The 20,761-nt window shown below is 45.7% G+C and overlaps 1 protein-coding gene across 3 annotated transcripts in view; it reads left to right on the top strand.

The window, feature by feature from the left end:
- Positions 1 to 20,761, top strand: part of ALS2CL (ALS2 C-terminal like) — an 85,726-nt gene that overhangs the window by 62,667 nt on the left and 2,298 nt on the right. For all 3 annotated transcript variants that reach the window (XM_081163524.1, XM_081163523.1, XM_081163522.1), the window contains exons 16-25: positions 502 to 626; positions 4,743 to 4,916; positions 5,563 to 5,653; positions 6,889 to 7,046; positions 8,572 to 8,634; positions 10,451 to 10,624; positions 11,951 to 11,993; positions 14,284 to 14,345; positions 16,721 to 16,870; positions 20,497 to 20,593. In XM_081163524.1, the coding sequence (XP_081019650.1) occupies positions 502 to 626; positions 4,743 to 4,916; positions 5,563 to 5,653; positions 6,889 to 7,046; positions 8,572 to 8,634; positions 10,451 to 10,624; positions 11,951 to 11,993; positions 14,284 to 14,345; positions 16,721 to 16,870; positions 20,497 to 20,593 (1,137 nt within the window). The remainder of the gene's footprint in view (positions 1 to 501; positions 627 to 4,742; positions 4,917 to 5,562; positions 5,654 to 6,888; positions 7,047 to 8,571; positions 8,635 to 10,450; positions 10,625 to 11,950; positions 11,994 to 14,283; positions 14,346 to 16,720; positions 16,871 to 20,496; positions 20,594 to 20,761) is intronic.

Here is a 20,761-nt window from a genome sequence, read left to right as displayed (position 1 = left end):
TTTATTTGCCGAGCGATCCGGCGTACAGCTTCCGGGTCATGTGGCCAGCATGACTAAGCCGCTTCTGGCAAACCAGAGCAGCGCACGGAAACGCCGTTTACCTTCCCGCCGGAGTAGTACCTATTTATCTACTTGCACTCTGGTGTGCTTTCGAACTGCTAGGTTGGCAGGAGCAGGGACCGAGCAACAGGAGCTCACCCCGTCGCAGGGATTCGAACCGCCAACCTTCTGATCGGCAAGTCCTAGGCTCTGTGATTTAACCCACAGCGCCAGCCACGTCCCGGAGTTGTGTGTACCATGGCCCAATAGGGATGATTTCCCATTCCCCCCGCAAAGCAGGAATCTGAATTTGCCAGAGGAAATGCCATCCGTCGGTTAACCTACCTGTTCCTTGTCAGTGATGCCAGGCTCCCCGAAATTCTGCTGCCGCTATACAATCCAGGGTATGAATGGTTTTGAATGAATGAAAAATTAACTCTGGCTTTTGGGGATGGTTTTCAGGGCAAGCTGACCTTCCCAAACGGATTCACTCTGGAGGGGACGTTCAGCAGCAAATCGACCCATGGGCTGCAGACTCAAGGAATCCTGGACACGTCTGGCGAACAGGATGACACCGCAGAGAAACTGTAAGTGGGAGTCGAGAGCGTGGTTTACCTCTGAAAGAAAGTTCTTTCATAGAATCATAGAATCATAGAGTTGGAAGAGACCACAATGGCCATCAAGTCCAACCCCCTGCCAAGCAGGAAACACCATCAGAGCACTCCTGACATATGGTTGTCAAGCCTCTGCTTAAAGACCTCCAAAGTAGGAGACTCCACCACACTCCTTGGCAGCAAATTCCACGGTCGAATAGCTCTTACTGTCAGGAAGTTCTTCCTAATGTTTAGGTGGAATCTTCTTTCTTGTAGTTTGGATCCATTGCTCCGTATCCGCTTCTCTGGAGCAGCAGAAAACAACCTTTCTCCCTCCTCTATTTGACATCCTTTTATATATTTGAACATGGCTACCATATCACCCCTGAACCTCCTCTTCTCCAGGCTAAACATGCCCAGCTCCCTTAGCCGTTCCTCATAAGGCATCGTTTCCAGGCCTTTGACCATTTTGGTTGCCCTCCTCTGGACACGTTCCAGTTTGTCAGTGTCCTTTCATATGTGGTCCTTTCATATGTGGTCGACTTGTAAAAGGGTAAAGGAGTATTGGGAAGAAATAGAAATAATAATAATAATAATAATAATAATAATAATAATAATAATAATATAATAAAAATAATAAAAATAATAATAATGTGGTACCTCAGGTTACATACGCTTCAGGTTACATATGCTTCAGGTTACAGACTCCGCTAACCCAGAAATAGTGCTTCAGGTTAAGAACTTTGCTTCAGGATGAGAACAGAAATTGTGCTCCGGTGGCGCGGCAGCAGCAGGAGGCCCCATTAGCTAAAGTGGTGCTTCAGGTTAAGAACAGTTTCAGGTTAAGTACGGACCTCCGGAACGAATTAAGTACTTAACCTGAGGTAGCACTGTAAATAATTTTATTTATACCCCGCCCTCCCCAGCCAAGACCCGGCTCAGGGCGGCTGACACCAGATATAAAACAATTGATTGAAATACAACTTAAAAAACAAGATTAAAATACAACATTAAAATGCAGCCTCATTTCAGCAGAAACTCCAAAACTTTTTTGGGGATGAAAAGGTCAAGTCTTCACCAAGGCTAACTATCCAGACTGGTCCTACGTGGGCCAGAAAATAATTTATAATGAAATGAAAATAATGTTTAAAAGCACCTTTCCCCAAAAAGCCAGAGTTCTTGGGTGGGTGGGGGATAATTCAGATGGAAATTCCCAGGTGTCAAAAAGGGTTATTTATGTATGCCACTACGGCGGCCCGAGGCCAAAAATGGAAAACAATCGAGGTCCCAAGCAAAGAAGAATGGCAACTTAAATTGATGGAATATGCGCAGCTTGCAGACCTAACTTATAGAATAAGAGAACAAGAGGGAACATTCATTTAAAGGAGATTGGAAAATGTTTATTGACTATATGGGGGGAATTGTGTACACTTGAAAATGTTGGCAGCCTTCAGATAAATTCAAAGATATTTATTAAAGTTTTTTAAAAAAATATAACAGTGAAAATGAAAAATAAAAAGAAACAAAATACAAAATACAACATAAAAACAGTTTTAAAAAAACCCAAATAGTTTCCCATAACATATCTTCCTTACACTTATTTCCCCAGACCTCCTCATACCTCCCTTCTTTGTATTCCACTTCAATTCGTTAGTTCAGCAAATCCTTACCATTAAGCTTTTACCCATTTGTAAACCTTTTCTTTTCGTATCTCCTAAAGCATTACAGCTGGAAACCCCTTTGTTTCTATCTATTTCTATTCTATTTATTTTATCAGATAAATTCAACAGTGTAAATACATTTTGATGGAAGTAATAATGGAATACAGAATGGTTTCGTTTATGTAAAATCTGCAGGGATTTATGATATGTAAAACGAACCACGGAAAGGGAAGAAGGGAAGTGACTGATATTTTAAGGTTGTGTAAATGAATATTCTAAGTTGTAAAACAGAAAATGTAATAAAAATTATATTTTGATTATTTTGCTAGAGCAGCCCCAGACTTTGAATCGCAGGCAGAAAATTTAATAAAAATTATATAGACAGATCGATTAATAAAAAGAGAGCTTGGTTAACCTCTTAAGTACCAGTGCTTTGGCCTAAAGCGGGGGCAACTTTCTGCCTACATTTCATAGGCTTGTTGAGTCAGGAGCGAACCTCAAGGGTTGCTACTGTTGTTAGCCGCTCTGAGCCCAGCTTTGGCTGGGGAGGGCAGGATATGAATAAATTATTATTATTATTATTATTATTATTATTATTATTATTATTATTATTATCATCATCATCATCATCATCATCATCATCCAGTTCAACCCCCTTCCACACAGGAATTGCAGCAGATCTTGGCCAGCCGTTCCCTCTTAGCCTAACCTCCCTCACAAGGTTGTTTTTGTGAGGGTGAAAATGGAGGCGAGTGGGAACCATGGTTATTACAATTATTTCTTGTTTTACCACCATACAAACACGTTTGTGCTTTTGCTGCCACCTTGAGCTCTACAGAGGGAAGGCGAGGAATAAATATAATTAAAAGAAGACAACTTAACGTGGGGCTGGAGAAGCGTTGCCTGGGGTGAAGGATCATTTGTGGCGATTTGATCTTAATTTACTGTATTTTTTGCTCCATAGGGCACACCTGACCATAGGGTCACCTAGTTTTCAGAGGGGGAAATCAAGGAAAAAAATATGATTTCTCCCCCACCCAGCTCTGGGAGCAGCGGACAGGCTGTGCGCAGCCTGTGAGCTTCTCCCAGACCTTCTCCCTGCTATTGCAAAGACCAGGACGCGGCGCCTTCCTGCTGCCCCCCGAGCTTGTGGGGCTGGCAGTGGGGGGGAGCGCTGCTTTCCCCCACTGCCAGCCTCAAAGACCACACTCTCCTGGCTTCAGCAAAAGGAACCTGAAGCCTCCAGAACGCAGCGGGAACTCGCGCTGCGCTCCGAAGGCTTCAGGCGACTATCCCTGAAGCCTGGAGAGCGAGAGGGGTCAGTGTGCACCGACCCCTCTAGCTCTCCAGGCATCGCGTTGCTACCACTGAAGCTAAGGAGCCTGCATTCGCTCCATGGGACGCACACACATTTCCCCTTAATTTTTGGAGGGGAAAAAGTGTGTCCTATAGAGCGAAAAATACGGTATTTCTTGCACTTACACTACACTTTTCTCTCCCCCCGCAAAGGAGCTTAAAATGGCACACACGACCCTTTCCCTCCTCATTCAATCCCCACGGCAACAGCAACCCTGAGAGGGAGGCAGGGAGAAGGCAGTGACTGGCCCAAGGTGGAGACTCGAACCCGAGTCTCCCAGGTCCCTAATCCAGCCTTTCTCCACCTACGATGCCGTTGGACTACAACTCCTATCACCCCCCCCCTCCAGCCAGCTTGGCTAGTGGTCAGGGATGTAGCTCAAGAACATCTGAGAGAGGCTACTCTAACCACTGTACCACACTTCCTCTTCACTCAGGGATGCTGCCTCCATTACTCTGCAGCCATCAAGGGACGGGAAGGCAGGGGTTGTGTGAATTTGAATGCATAGCAGGGGGGTGGACTAGATTTTAAATATATATATATATATTATTTTTTTATTTTTTACCAACCACCAAAACACAGTGAAACCCCGCCCCCTGGCAGCTGATACATATTCAATAATACAATATTCAATAATATACATATTCAATATTATTCAATAATAACATTTTCAAATCAACCATATGTACGCTTCTATATACATTTACACTCCTCCTTCCACAAGGTTTATTTAACTTTTAACATTTTAATTACTCCAAATTGTTCAAATAATTCAGTAGCTTCTCAAACCAATCCTCCTCTTTCTCACTGACCTTAAACCCTTTCATTCTATGTATCTGCACAGTTAGGTATTCTAAAATTATAATATTATTCAGTTTTTCCCTCCATTGGTTCACCCTTAACTCTTCTGCATTTTCCCAGTCACTCGCTATAGCCTGTCTGGCTGCAGTTGCCATCAATTTTACCCATTTGCATTCCTCTTTTGTTTTTAACTCGGTGACACGGGGGGTTGGACTAGATGACCCTCGGTGTCCCTTCCCACTCTGTGATTCTTGGAGACCTCATCTGAGAAACTTTTCTCTCCTTGTTCAGACAGCTGGGTCAGGAAGTATTCCCGGTAGAGAAACGATGGGAAGGCCTCTACAGTCCCTTCCTGGAGTTCATCCGCTCAGGCGGTCAAGGGGAAACAGAGGAGGCTTTCATGGGCTTCCACGTTCAGACGAGCAAAGAGCTGAGGAAATCCCAAGAGTATCTCTTCTGCCACAGGTGAGGAGAAGGGCTTGGGGCGAAATCTGAACTCAGGTCACATTTGAAATGGGAGCCGAGACCATATAACTCCGGTCCAGACCTACAGTGGCTCCCAGTTCGTTTCCGAGCACAATTCAAAGTGTTGGTGCTGACCTTTCAAGCCCTAAATGGCCTCAGCCCAGTATAATAATAATAATAATAATAATAATAATAATAATAATAATAATAATAATAATAATAATTTATTTATACCCTACCCATCTGGCTGGGTTTCCCCAGCTACTCTGGGCGGCTTCCAACAAAATATTAAAATACAGTAGTCTGTTAAACATTTAAAACTTCCCTGAAGAGGGCTGCCCTCAGATGTCTTCTAAAAGTCTGGTAGCTGTTCTTCTCTTTGACATCTGGTGGGAGGGCGTTCCACAGGGCGGGTGCCACCACCGAGAAGGCCCTCTGCCTGGTTCCCTGTAACCTCACTTCTCGCAGGGAGGGAACCGCCAGAAGGCCCTCAGAGCTGGACCTCAGTGTCCAGGCAGAACCTGAAGGAACATCTCCACCCCCATCATTCTGCCTGGACAAGAATAAAAAATGGGAGGCAAATCGTCTTAGGAGACGTTTTGAGTGGTGATGGACTACTGTACTCTGTTAATCTTTGTCCTCTCAGAGGGACTGAAGAGGCTCCCAAGAAAGTTGACTATCTTGAGGAACTCATTGAACACCAGGAGAAGGATGACCTGCAAGATTACCTGCACCAGGTAAATTGTTCCACGCTGTTTGCATAATAGCTCTGTTGGTTAGAGTGTGATCCTGATAACGCCAAGCAGGGCCGTCTTTAGCAGATGTGCTCCTGGGGTGCAAAGATCTGCCCAGCACCCCCAAATTTAGTTTAGCCCCCAAATTAACTTGTATTATGCCTATGTCAATATTGGGGATGCGGGTGGCGCTGTGGTCTAAACCGATTGGAAGGTCGGCGGTTCAAATCCCCGCGACGGGGTGAGCTCCCCTTGTTTGGTCCCAGTTCCTGCCAACCTAGCCTTGAATCTTTTTTCTTTAATTGGTTTTACAATTTTAGATTCAACATAATCATCATCAACACAAGAAGATATATATTAATCTTAATATCCCCCACCCTTGACCTCTCTCAACTTCCTCTTCTGGTTCTTTAAATATTTGCTTCTTCTGCTTATTTTATTTTACCTTAATTCTGAAATCTTTTAACTAAATGTTCTTATATTCTTACCATTTTTATACCAAATCTTTCCAAATGACCTCTTACACTTTATTTTCCCAGTTATCGCTCCTTAACTTTCACACTTGTTTTCTTAATTGTGTTTGCTCAAACCCTGCTACTGAGTCCACTTCTTTACAATATTTTTCTATGTACAACATAAACGGTTCCCAATCTTTCTTAAAGTCTCTGTTTTCCTTATCTGTAAGTTTACCAATAAGCTTCTCCATTTTGGTATATTCCATACGTTTTGCTTGCCACTCTTCTTTCGTGTCTTTTCATCTTTCCATTTTTGGGCTAGCAGGATCCTAGCCGCTGTTGTAGCGTGCATGAAAAACTTCTTCCAGTCTTTTGGCAAGTCCTGTCCTGTAATACCTAACAAAAAGGCTTCTGGTTGTTGTTTTTTTAACAAACGTTGTCTTAAACATGTTTTTCATTTCATTGTACAGTCATACCTCTTGTTACGTTTGGTTCAGGTTACGTCTTTTCAGGTTGCGTCCCGCAGCGACCCGGAAGTACCAGAAAGGGTTACTTCCGGGTTTCGCCGCTCGCGCATGCACAGATGCTCAAAATGACGTCATGCGCAGAAGCGGTGAATCATGACCCGCAGTCGTGCAGACGCGGGTTGCATTCTGCTCATGTTGCGAACGGGGCTCCGGAACGGATCCCGTTCGCAACTAGAGGTACCACTGTAAATCAATTCCCAATAGCTGAGTCTTGCCTTCAGTCTGAAGAGGCTATGTTTTCCCGTCGCTTTTGCAGGCTCTGCAATCTTCTCTGCACCCGCTGGGGAAATTCCTGAAGGCTCTGACGTTGGCGTTCCAAGCCAGCTACTCTGGAATCGGAGCAAACAAGCATCTTCTCAGCATGGCGCAAGAGGAGGTCAAGCATTACGCAAAGAAGATTTGGGAATTCTACCAGTACGTATCTGCACGCTGCGGCGCCCCTCGTTTTTGCTCCGAGAAACTCAAAGAGGATCCACCTTGCAGGTGACCTTTGTCAGGAGCTCATCCTACACTTGAGTAGGACCCTGGCAGAGACACATGCCCAACTGGCATGCTCTCTCCCTCCTGGTCGATCGTTCAGGAGCTTCAAAAGCTTTCTTCAGCCCGAACATCACAGCGACCGATGCCAACAGACATTGGCACACTTAGGGATCCGCAGAGTCTTCACAGCTTGCGTGACAGACCTCAGCAACTCAGCATTTTGGCTAATCTACTTTATTTACATATAAACACACACAGAGCACTGCAACATGGCTCCCTCTCTCTCTAGCATCAGACAGCAAAGAGAAAGAACAAAGGACAAGAGTCCCACTTCACGGAACACAGTAACACAAACATCCTGTCTCCGTCACTTTCCACTCTGTGGAATGAAAACATACACCATCATGTGATAGACAACGATCCCACGACTGCAGTCACGGAGCAGGAGCTGAGCGTGTGGCAAATTTTGCCAGGGGATTCATTTGAAGGATGTTCTAGTGAAATCCAAACCCCCCAGGGCTTCTGTATATGCAGATATGTAACTATGGGCCCCTGGAACATGGTTGCCGTTTAGATGGAGTGATAATGGTTCCTATCACAGCCAATGCTGGTGTTTAGTGAGGATAGAAGCAGGGTCCAGAAAGAAGAGGGAAGAATTGGAATCCTGGGGTTTCGCAGAAGCACAAGAAATCTTTAATAGAATAATTCACAGGAAGCAAATCCAATGAGCATCCTCTGTAGCCAATGGCTGCTGAGTCTTGGGTGGCAGTATGAAATTGGGAGAGCCGGGCTGGTGAACTGCAATTCCCAATATTCTTGGGTGCAAACCAGACCAGTCTTTAAAGTTTTTCACGATGATCAGGGGTATCTAATTGTGGGAATGTTGAGGATAGTAGGAGAGGATATATTGATTAAATATTATCCTTCCTCGCTCACCCTAGTGAGCTAGTAGCGAAGCACATTCCCTTGTACATAGCAAGAAGCTAGCCGATAGATTCGTTAGAACCATTTGAGTTAAGCGATCCTGTCTAGCTTGTGAGCACCCACTGATTTTAAGTGGCCCTAATTTCCCTTAGGGACGCGGGTGGCGCTGTGGGTTAAACCACAGAGCCTAGGGCTTGCTGATCAGAAGGTTGGCGGTTCGAATCCCCGCGACGGGGTGAGCTCCCGTTGCTCGGTCCCTGCTCCTGCCAACCTAGCAGCTCAAAAGCACATCAAAGTGCAAGTAGATAAATAGGTACCACTCCGGCGGGAAGGTAAATGGCATTTCCGTGCGCTGCTCTGGTTTGCCAGAAGCGGTTTAGTCATGCTGGCCACATGACCCGGAAGCTGTACGCCGGCTCCCTCGGCCAGTAAAGCGAGATGAGCGCCGCAACCCCAGAGTCGTCCACGACTGGACCTAACGGTCAGGGGTCCTTTTACCTTTAATTTACTTTAATTTGCTGTTTTTGCCATTCAGGGGCTTGCTGCGTCTTGCGTTGGAGGTCAAAGGTCAACCGTCTGCCGGAGGCATGGAGGAGAGGTAGTGGCACGGGATGGTTTTCTTGCCTTTTGAATGCAGGAAGCTGCTTCACACTGAGCCAGATCCTTGGTCCAGCTAGTTCAGTATTGTCGACACTGGCTGGCAGCAGCTCACCAGGTTTTTCAGACAGAGGACGTCCGCAGCCCTACTTGGAGATGCCATTGAGGATGCCCTACCATTGACCCACAACCCTTATAATATGGGCATAGCCCCTGCCCTCCCAATTAATTATCAGCACTGTGGATTACATCCTAGTCCTATTTTAAAGTGCATTGCCATTTATTTATTTATTTATTTGCAATTAGATTCTTCTTTGGGGACGGGGGTGGCGTTGTTATCTAAACCACTGAGCCTCTTGGGCTTGCCGATTGGAAGGTTGGCGGTTCGAATCCCCGCGACAGGGTGAGCTCCCGTTGCTCGGTCCCTGCTCCTGCCCACCTAGCAGTTCGAAAACATGTTAAAGTGCAAGTAGATAAGCAGGTACCGCTGTGGCGGGGAGGTAAACGGCGTTTCCGTACGCTGCTCTGGTTTGTCAGAAGTGGCTTAGTCATGCTGGCCACATGACCTGGAAAAACTGTCTGCAGACAAACGTCTGATCTCTCGGCCTGTAAAGCGCGATGAGCTCCGCAACCCCAGAGTCATTCGCGACTGGACTTAACTGCCAGGGGTCCTTTACCTTTTTAGATTCTACTTTATTTTCATTCTAGAGCTCCATCAAAGCCCACGGTGTGCTTAGCAACTGGGGATTCTGATCAAAAACAGGTCCCTGCCCCTATGATCCTACAAGAAAAGACCCTCTCCCACTAACCTACCCTCAATGGTTGGCTCCATTCTGACCCAGTTACTTGATTAGAATGCATTAATCCGATTTGAGGTTTCATTTTCAATCAAGCAGTGTCTAAATTTTACAAAATAAACATTCTGCATTTTTTAAAAAAAAGATCCTTTTTACGCTGCTCTGTTTCCCAAGGCCGGTTTGCGAAAAGCAAGCGCCAAGCACAAGGTCCTCTGTGAATAATAATAATAATAATAATAATAATAATAATAATTATTATTATTATTATTATTATTATTATTATTATTATTATTATTTACTTATACCCCACCCATCTGGCTGGGTTTCCCCAGCCACTCTGGGCAGCTTCCAAAAGAATATTAAAATACTATAATACATCAAACATTAAAAGCTTCCCTAAACAGGGCTGCCTTCAGATGTCTTCTAAAAGTTTGGTAGCTGTTGTTCTCTTTGACATCTGGTGGGAGGGCGTTCCACAGGGCGGGGGCCACTACCGAGAAGGCCCTCTGCCTGGTTCCCTGTAACTTGGCTTCTTGCAGGGAGGGAACCCCAAGAAGACCCTCGGTGCTGGACCCTCAGTGTCCGGGCAGAACGATGGGGTGAAGACCCTCCTTCAGGTATACAGGGCCGAGGCCGTTTAGGGCTTTCAAGGTCAGCACCAACACTTTGTTTTTGTTTTTTTGTTTTTTTTTCAAAATATTTTTTATTACATTTTTCAGATACAGATATAAAGTCAGATATAAGAAAGAAGTAACAGAAAACAGAAAAAAGAAAGAAAAAATCCAACATTCCAAAACATTTTTTCATAACCAACTGGACTTCCCCACGTCTCCCTCACCCTGCATTCTTTACAATAAATTGTACTTTGAATTGTGCTCAGAAATGTACTGGGAGCCAACGTAGGTCTTTCAAGACCGCTGTTATGTGGTCTCAGCATCCGCTCCCAGTCACCAGTCTAGCTGCCACAATCTGGATTGCAGCCCTTTGTACAAACTTCCCTTTCCGCTTCCTCCGCCTCAGTGACCTCAACGGACCGGCCCTCGTTCTGCCCCTCATCCTGCCGTGTTTCTACCCAGAACTCTCGATGCTCTACATGCTTTACCACCAGAAAGAGGATGACCTGTATTGCCAAGGGATTGTGGATCTGAGCCTGTTTCCTGATGTTAAGCTGCTTGAATTCCTGGAGGTCCAAAAGTGAGTGGTTGCGGGTGCTGTAGAAATTCTCTCCCTCCCTTTCTATATCCTGCATGCAAAGCACATGTTCTACCATTGAGCTAAAGCTCTTTCCCATCATATCATTGCTCAGTCAGTCTAGCTCAATATTGTCCACACACTGAAATAATAATAATAATAATAATAATAATAATAATAATAATAATAATAATAATAATAATAATAATAATAATAATAATAATTATTATTATTATTATTATTATTTACAGTGGCACCTTGCTTGGCAAGGAGAGAACAGTGCCCTTGGAGGAAGCGTGTGGTGGCCAGCTGTTTTTCTTCCTTTCTGACAACACTACAGTGGTACCTTGGTTCTCAAACTTAATCCGTTCCGGAAGTCCGTTCCAGAACCAAAGCGTTCCAAAACCAAGGCGCGTTTTTCCCATAGAAAATAATGCAAAAGGGATTAATCCGTTCCAGACTTTTAAAAGCAAACCCTAAAACAGCAATTTAACATGAATTCTACTATCTAACGAGAGCATGGATCCATAAAATGAAAGCAATACACAATGTGCTGCAGTCAACCAATCAATCAATCCATCAGTAGCTGACCTGGGTTCCACACAGTCACAATTTTTTTTTTAAAAAAAAGAGTCGCACAAACGAAAACGCAAAATACTGTAAATAGCAAAAACAGACAGACTTCAGCGTCACACTCACATCGGAAGCGCAACACTCAAAACGGAGCACGTTTGGCTTCTGAAAAGGTTTGCAAACCGGAACACTTACTTCCGGGTTTGCAGCGTTTGGGTTCCAAGTTGTTTGAGTACCAAGGCGTTTGAGAACCAAGGTACTACTGTATTATTATTCAGTTGGAGCGCTCGCAGGCCAGTGCTTCCCAATTGTTGGTGTTGAAATTTGCCTTGAGACAGTCTTTAAACCTCTTTTGTTGACCACCAGCATTACGCTTTCCATTTTTAAGTTGGGAATAGAGTAGTTGCTTTGGAAGACGATCGTCAGTCATCTGCACAACATGACCAGTCCAACGAAGTTGATGTTGAAGAATCGGCATCTGTGGCTGGAATCAGCATTGCTTTTGAGTCCCAGTTGTTGGAGACTGCGAGAGAGGAGCTCTTATGCTCTTATGCTCAGGGTTTCCCACAAGGCATCTAGCTGGCCACTGCGAAAACAGGATTCGGGACTAGATTGGCCATTGGCTCATACCAAAAGGCTTGTGTTTTGTTCTTATCCTGTTTCCCACAATGCCTTTGGGAAGCCCACAAGCAAGCCTTGCTGCTCCAGATGCAAATCCCTCTTCCGCCCTTTGACCCCGGCCTCTTCTCGTTTCAGATATTTGTGGCCCCTCAAAGATCTGACGCTCACAAGTAACCAGGTAAGTCCACCCTCAGTTCTCTTCTGGTTCGTGTACGCAGTAAGGTGGGATTGGACCATTGCAGGTGACAGCGAGAGGATGCCTTGAAAAAATATAGAAACAGATCCCTCGTGTATAACTCATTTGAGTAGCACAGGTGTGGCTCAATGGAGAAGGAGCTGCCTAGCAGGGAGAAGGAACCTGGGTCAATTCTGTTGTCAAACAACCCCTAAAACAGCAAACCCGGCCAGATGGACGGGGTATAAGTAATAAATTTATTATTATTTTTGTTGTTATTATTATCATCATCATCAGTGCTGTTTTCTGGGGGGACGCATACCCCTAAACATTTTGTGACTCTACGTTTGGCTTCATTGATGGGCAGTTTTTCAATATGAGTAGGAAAATGAGAGTACCCCTAAACATTTTTTTTTAGAAAAAAGCCCTGGTTGCTGCTGCTGCTGCTATTGTTGCTGTTATTGACAAATTCAGCGATATTTGGAATTCAATTCGGTGGTTTCTTGAGCTGCAGCCAGTTAATATAGATAACTTAGAGGGTCTGGTGGTAAAAAGGAGCTTTCCAATTTCCTAGTAATGCACATCTTTTGCACGTAGTACAGGCACAGACAAACTCAGCCCTCCAGATGTTTTGAGACTACAACTCCCATCATCCCTGACCACTGGTACTATTCTGGACAACAGCCATATGAGAAATATGTAAAATAACAAAGCAAGTATTAGACACCACCCCAGAATTGGCCCTACTAAACATCTTCCAAGACAACAATGCCCATTTACACCACAAAGAACTCATAACCCACCTACTTTCAGCAGCCAGAAACACCATAACCAGACGCTGGAGAGATCTGTCAGGAGTAAGCATGGACCAATGGTACCAAATAGTATGGGAAACAGCCCTACTAGAAAAATTAACCAATAAACTGAAACTGACATGGGGACAAACAGAAGAAGACACCTTTACCCAGGTATGGCTCCCCTTTATCACATACACAGCCCAACAAGACAATGACAATAATCCACTAACAAATCAATATGGCTAACCTGATCCAAAACACCCACCCACCCCACTCACACACAAAAACAAAGATCACCACAGCCAACCACAAACAAACAACCACACCCTAGGCCAACCCCAACCCCAACCTCTCTCACCACCAAAGGAACACAAGTGAACAGCACAAGCAACGCTGACACCAAACCCCACATACATTAAGCATAACAGAAACATCGCCACCCCACCCCCACCCATCTTCCCTTCCTCCACCCCTTCTCTTTTTTTTCTCCCCCTAATGTCTCAACAAATGAAACGGATTTGTAAAAATGTTACATGGAAAAAATATGAGAGACATTACTTCTGTAAAACAAGAAAATATTTAATAAAATAAAAAAAAAATCCCTGACCACTGGTCCTGTTAGCTAGGGATCATGGGAGTTGTAGTCCCAAAACATCTGGAGGACCGAGTTTGCCTATGCCTGACGTAGAAGGTCCCAAGCTCAGTCCTCAATGGTATCTCTGGGCAGGGCAGGGAGACATTCTGTCTGAAGCAATACTGAGCTAGATGGACTGGACTGCGCTGGTCAGACCTCACCTGGAGTACTGTGTCCAGTTCTGGGCACCACAATTCAAGAAGGACACTGACAAACTGGAACGTGTCCAGAGGAGGGCAACCAAAATGGTCAAAGGCCTGGAAACGATGCCTTATGAGGAACGGCTAAGGGAGCCGGGCATGTTTAGCGTGGAGAAGAGGAGGTTAAGGGGTGATATGATAGCCATGTTCAAACATATAAAAGGATGTCACATAGAGGAGGGAGAAAGGTTGTTTTCTGCTGCTCCAGAGAAGCGGACACGGAGCAATGGATCCAAACTACAAGAAAGAAGATTCCACCTAAACATTAGGAAGAACTTCCTGACAGTAAGAGCTGTTTGACAGTGGAATTTGCTGCCAAGGAGTGTGGTGGAGTCTCCTACTTTGGAGGTCTTTAAGCAGAGGCTTGACAACCATATGTCAGGAGTGCTCTGATGGTGTTTCCTGCTTGGCAGGGGGTTGGACTCGATGGCCCTTGTGGTCTCTTCCAACTCTATGATTCTATGATTCTATGATTCTATGATTCTATGATTCTATGACTAATAGTCTGGGCTCAGCATAAGGAAGTCTCCTTACTTCCAAGTGTGGGAAGGGACCACAGTTCTGGAGCAGAACATCTGCTTTTCAAGCACAAGGTTCCAGGTGCAAGTGGATAATAAATAAATAGGAAGAACAATAATTCTATATATGTGTGTGTATTTTAGAGACGATCACTGGTCAAAGACCGCTGCTTTCTTTCTGCTACTGAATGTCTACAGAAGCTGATGTAAGTTGCCACCCATTAATTTTTTAAGTGGAGAAACAGTTGCGTGTTTAGACCTTTAAACCTCCCCCTTAAATAAATTCAGACAAGACTCAAAGTTTGGTTTGGTTTTTGGCAGAATTTAGGCCACAACTTTATTGATTTCAGCAAGTGACTGGTTGCATAGGCTCTGGTTCGACTAGTTCCCTGCACCATTGCAGGTAGCGCTGACCCAGGGCACCAGCATAGGTCAGCCAAGGGTGAACACCTGGATAAGTGGGAAGTCAGGAACAGGCTATCTCCGCCACCCAAATGCTCCCCTGGACTCAGGCACGCCAATCAGCCAAGTGGGGAATTCCTGCCATGCCCCTGTCCCAACGAGAGACGACACATGACGGCATAGCAAGGTCAAGTGCGCAAGCCCTAAATAGAGGGAGAGGTGGACGGGTGTTCCGAATGCAAGCTCCGAAAGAGGAAGCTCTGGGTCACATGCATAAATAGGTCCCTCGAACCATTTGGACTGCGTCCCATTGGCCAGATTGCACCCTGCATCAAGGGACCTACCAATTGGGTGTTGTGGCTATCCAAACGTACCCACCCACAACACAGGGTTAGGTTGCCAGGTCTCACCGCAACACGTGCCCTCTTTCCGGGAGGAGCCGATTTAACAGCAAAAATTTGTTTCTTTTTTCCTCTTTCTTTTTCTTGACATTTTCTTTCTTTCTCTGACGAAGTAATAATCATAAATGAATAAGAATAAAAATGTGCGCCCCACCACCGAGACCATTCCATTGCAACTATCCAACCCCCCAAAATTTCAACACCTCATGCGATGGTTTGACCCCTTTCCGTTTTAACAGCACACATTCTGCAAACACCCTCCGTATGGCCTCAAAATCATTTCTCCTGCATATTCCCCGTCTTACTGTAATGGCACATGTTAATTTACCGTTAAGAGCTATATCTCACACCTCTTTATACCATTCTTCCATTTTGTATTCTGCTTGCGCCTTCCACTTCCTAGCTATCATAATTTGTACAGCTGTCAATAAATTTGTGAGCAAGTCCTTCATAGCCTGCAAACCTTCCACCCCATCATCATAAATTGATAATAATGGTACCTCTGGACTTTCGGTCAGCTTTAAACAAGTTGTTTTCTTTTTCCTCCTTCCATGGTGTTGGAGGCAGTTTGCATGGTTCCACACCTCCTTATTCTCACAACCACCCTGTGAAGTGGGTTCGGTTGAGAAATAGTAACTTCCTATGAGCAGAGTTGGGACGCAGGTGGCGCTGTGGGTTAAACCACAGAGCCTAGGACTTGCCGATCGGAAGGTTGGCTGTTCGAATCCCCGCAACAGGGTGAGCTCCCGTTGTTCGATCCCTGTTCCTGCCAACCTAGCAGTTCGAAAGCACGTCAAAGTGCAAGTAGATAAATAGGTACCGCTCTGGCAGGAAGGTAAACGGCGTTTCTGTGCGCTGCTCTGATCCGCCAGAGGTGGCTTAGTCATGCTGGCCACATGACCTGGAAGCTGTACGCCGGCTCCCTTGGCCAATAAAGCGAGATGAGCACCGCAACCCCAGAGTCGGCCACGACGGGACCTAATGGTCAGGGGTCCCTTTACCTTTACCTTTACCTATGAGCTGAGTTGGGCCATGAACTTTGGTCTGACTCTCTTAGCTCAGCCGCCCCCAACCCTATTGCCCTCCAGCCTGGCCAGCATGACTGCAGGTTGACAAAAGTTCCCCATTCCTCCATAGGGACTAGCAACTTGTTCATTCACCAAAAGGAAAGTGAAGATTTCCAAGGCACCTGATCGTAGGCCCTATCCAAATCGAGGAGGACTAAGCCCACACTCACCTCCCCAAGGATTTCCTCTTTTTTAATAATAATTTTTGTTACATTTTCAGTTTTGTCATTATCACAATTTTCATACATCGCTCTGTCCAAGCATCGACCTCCCGCCCCCTTTCTGACTTCCATACATATTTGCTTTATTCTTAGCATTTCTGTAACCACTGTTTTACCTTCTCTATTATTCTTATATTTCCCCTTGTTAAATGTAAATCAGTTCCTTATATTCTAATTACAAAACATTTCAACTCAAAGCTACAAACGTTTTCAGATGTTTACAATGTTCTTTCATATAGAATATGAATTTGCTCCAGTCCTTTTGAAACAGTTCGTCACTCTGATTCCGGATCTTCCTCGTCAGCTTTGCTTAACTCTACATATTCCGCCATCTTAGTCCGCCATTCTTCCAGCGTTGGAAGCTCCCGCGATTTCCATTTCTGAGCCAGAAGTATCCTTGCGGCCGCTTACCCAAGGATTTCCATACGCTTTCTGGTTTGAGTGTTTTAGGGCTTACGTTGATACTCACCAGGTCTTCACCTTTGTGCAGCACTACTGTTGACCCGCGGGAAAAACTGGACATCCTCCAAAAGACATACGAGGAAATTGAGAAGACAGTGAACCGGGTTCTGGAGAAGGAATATAGCCTGCCAATGGATGACCTCTTGCCACTGCTGATGTATGTTGTGACGCGGGCAAGGTAAGGGAAGCCGGTCTCCTTCTTGCTCATCCTTTCCAATGTGGTTGGATCAGGCCCTCAGGAGGGTCCATTTCCGTGTCTGCAGACTGGAGTGTAAATAGCTCCGGAACTGTTCCATTTTCAAATTAGTTGCTGGTTTGTTTTGGAGCTTAGCATCATAAATTTCTTCTGGTTTTTCCCAGCTGGGGATAAGAAAAGAACTATTCCTTTTCCCTTATGGGGTACCCAGGTCCTTATGTAGGTTATCTATCGGTAGGAGAAAAATAACAGAGGCCAACCAGAGAACACTGAGAAGCAAAGCAGCTAGTAAGCCTGATATTTATTAATCTGTTGCAACAGGGTGCTCACCCCCCGCCCCCAAAGCAGGGGGGAGGAACCCAGAACATTGGTGTGCAAGCTCTTATATAGACTTTTGAAATTGCCTCCCCTGTAGCTCAAGAGGATGGATGGCAGCTAACAGATTGAGGTTGAATCCTGACAAGACAGAAGTACTGTTTTGGGGGGACAGGAGGGGGGAAGGTGTGGGGGACTCCCTGGTCCTGAATGGGGCAACTGTGCCCCTGAAGGACCAGGTGCGCAGCCTGGGAGTCATTTTGGATTCACAGCTGTCCATGGAGGCGCAGGTCAGTTCTGTGTCCAGGGCAGCTGTTTACCAGCTCCATGTGGTACGCAGGATGAGACCCTATCTACCTGCAGACTGTCTCGCCAGAGTGGTGCATGCTCTAGTTATTTCCCGCTTGGACTACTGCAATGCGCTCCATGTGGGGCTACCTTTGAAGGTGACCCGGAAACCACAACTAATCCAGAATGCGGCAGCCAGACTGGGGACTGGGAGCGGCCGCCAACACCACGTATCACCGGTCTTGAAAGACCTGCATTGGCTCCCAGTAACTTTCCGAGCACAATTCAAAGTGTTGGTGCTGACCTTTAAAGCCCTAAATGGCCTCGGTCCAGTATACCTGAAGGAGCGTCTCCACCCCCATCGTTCAGCGCTGAGGGCCTTCTGGCGGTTCCTTCCTTGCGAGAAGTGAGATTACAAGGAACCAGGCACAGGGCTTTCTCGGTGGTGGCACCCACACTGTGGAACGTCCTCCCACCAGATGTCAATGAGAACAACAACTACCAGACTTTTAGAAGGCATCTGAAGGCAGCCCTGTTTAGGGAAGCTTTTAATGTTTGATGCATTACTGTATTTTAATATTTTGTTGGAAGCCGCCCAGAGTGGCTGGGGAAACCCAGCCAGAGGGGCGGGGTATAAATAATAAATTATTGTTGTTATTATAATTATTCAACCAAAATGGTCAAAGGCCTGGAAACGATGCCTTATGAGGAACGGCTAAGGGAGCAGGGCATGTTTAGCCTGGAGAAGAGGAGGTTAAGGGGTGATATGATAGCCATGTTCAAATATATAAAAGGATGTCACCTAGAGGAGGGAGAAAGGTTGTTTTCTGCTGCTCCAGAGAAGTGGACACGGAGCAATGGATCCAAACTACAAGAAAGAAGATTCCACCTAAACATTAGGAAGAACTTCCTGACAGTAAGAGCTGTTTGACAGTGGAATTTGCTGCCAAGGTGTGTGGTGGAGTCTCCTACTTTGGAGGTCTTTAAGCAGAGGCTTGACAACCATATGTCAGGAGTGCTCTGATGGTGTTTCCTGCTTGGCAGGGGGTTGGACTCGATGGCCCTTGTGGTCTCTTCCAACTCTATGATTCTATTCTGCACCTGCTGGAGTTCCTGGATCAGCTTCAAGGGCAGCCCTGCGTAGAGCGAGCTACAATAATCAATAATCATGGTTAAAACACAGCCCTCCCCTCAAGAACTCTGGGAACTGTAACTTACCATTCAGAGCTACTAATCTGACACTATTAACAAAGTACAGTTTCCATTATGATTATTATTATTTGGGGGGCAGGCTCCTTTAAAAGTATGGTTTGTACCCGCAAAGCATTTTCCTGATTTGTTTCTTGGCAAGTGGGGCTTGCATGTGGTACCTTTTAAATTTGGCAGCAAATGCAAGCCCTTCTGGGATTGGTTTCAAGAGCTGCCAAGTGGAGCTGGTTCTCGCTTAAAGCGGGGCATGCCATCTCAGCACTAACCAGTGCTGACGGCAAGTCCCGCTGAGATCTGCTTGCGGGTTCCCAGCTTGCAAGTGCGCAGTCGATCCCTGCTGAAAGGGGGCTTTTGGTTGATCAGATTTCAAGATGTGCTTAAAGCGCAGAGAACTGAGTTCAAGTCAGGCTACAAAGCGTGCTAACACAGTTTGAAGCTGCACATTCATAGGAAGAACGAGAGAAAGGAAAAACAACAACTTCAGAGCTAACTTAGACTGCGCTCAAGTTTCTTTTGAACTTGGGTCACCTGATGTCATGGTGACACCAAGTGATTGACAGGAAGGTGGCCCCACCCACCTATCCAAGTGGCGCACAAGTACTGCTGTTGCTCAGGATTTGGCCTGCTGACTGGAGTCTGTATACACACACAAAGACCCTTACCAAGAATCCCTTCAATGCAGCTGTTTTCTCTGGCATAAGTGTTATACCCCTGAATTTATGGTGACAACACGCAACCAAGAGAGGCTGTTAATGCAAGCTATATATACCTGCTAGAATTATGACTTCTGTGCAACTATTAAAGACGCAGGATTCCTCGTGCTTTTGGTCACCCTAACCAAATACAGTCATGCCTCGGGTTACAGCCGCTTCAGGTTGCGTTTTTTTGGGTTGCGGACCGCCAAAACTCGGAAGTACTGGAAAGGGTTACTTCCGGGTTTCAGCAGTCGCACATGCGCAGAAGCGCTAAATCGCACTTTGCGCATGCGCAGAAGCGCCGAATCGCAACCCGTGCATGCGCAGACGCGGGCCACGAACGCTGTGGGTTGCGAACGTGCATCCCGCACGGATCACATTTGCAACCCGAGCATCCACTGTAGCAACTTGTCAAGAAGTTTAATCCTGGCCTAAACCAAGATAATGGGTTTGAACTCCACTACAGGTATGGCGCTGTGGGTTAAACCGCAGAGCCTAGGACTTGCCGATTAGAAGGTCGGCGGTTTGAATCCCTGCGATGGGGTGAGCTCCCATTGCTCGGTCCCTGCTCCTGCCAACCTAGCATTTCGAAAGCACGTCAAAGTGCAAGTAGATAAATAGGTACCGCTCCGGCAGGAAGGTAAACGGCATTTCCGTGCGCTGCTCTGGTTTGCCAGAAGCGGCTTAGTCATGCTGGCCACATGACCCGGAAGCTGTATGCCGGCTCCCTCGGCCAGTAAAGCGAGATGAGCGCTGCAACCCCAGTTGGTCACGACTGGACCTAATGGTCAGGGGTCCCTTTACCCTTTTTTGCAGGTATTAATTAGGTTACCAATGCTGGGATGTTTTATCCTTGGCACATTAAACTAATTAACAGTCTGCTTTTTGTTGTTGTTTTTAGGGGGCGAGGTTGGCTTTGACCTCACTAACTAATACTTTCTGCCCGCATCTATACCGCTGTACAGTATGTACAAATGAGGATGGTGCCTTTATAATCTGACAAAATGGACTCTGGCCCATGAAAGCTTTAAGAAGTCTTTAAGATGCCGCAAGACTTCACTGTTCTAACAGAATAATCTTGCCTTCCCCTCCACAATCCAGTATACAACATTTAGGAGCAGAAATCCACCTGATCAGAGATCTGATGGACCCGACAAATGAAGGAGGCATGTACGACTTCCTGCTGACAGCACTCGAGGTAAGGACAAAAATTAGACTGTGACGGTGGATAAAACAGTCGAATTAGATTGATGGAAAATCGATAACATTATTTCCTAAAATGGCCACCCAGGGGGTTTCACTAGCGAAACATAAATGCAATGGCCCTCTCTTGTAATTGCTAGAATGATAGAATAGTTGGAAGGGA

Source organism: Podarcis bocagei (genome assembly GCF_964188305.1).
Source record: "Podarcis bocagei genome assembly, chromosome: 12".
Lineage (NCBI taxonomy): Eukaryota > Metazoa > Chordata > Lepidosauria > Squamata > Lacertidae > Podarcis > Podarcis bocagei.
The sequence above is the reverse complement of the archived record's forward strand: the minus strand, read 5'-3'. Positions and strand labels throughout refer to the sequence as shown.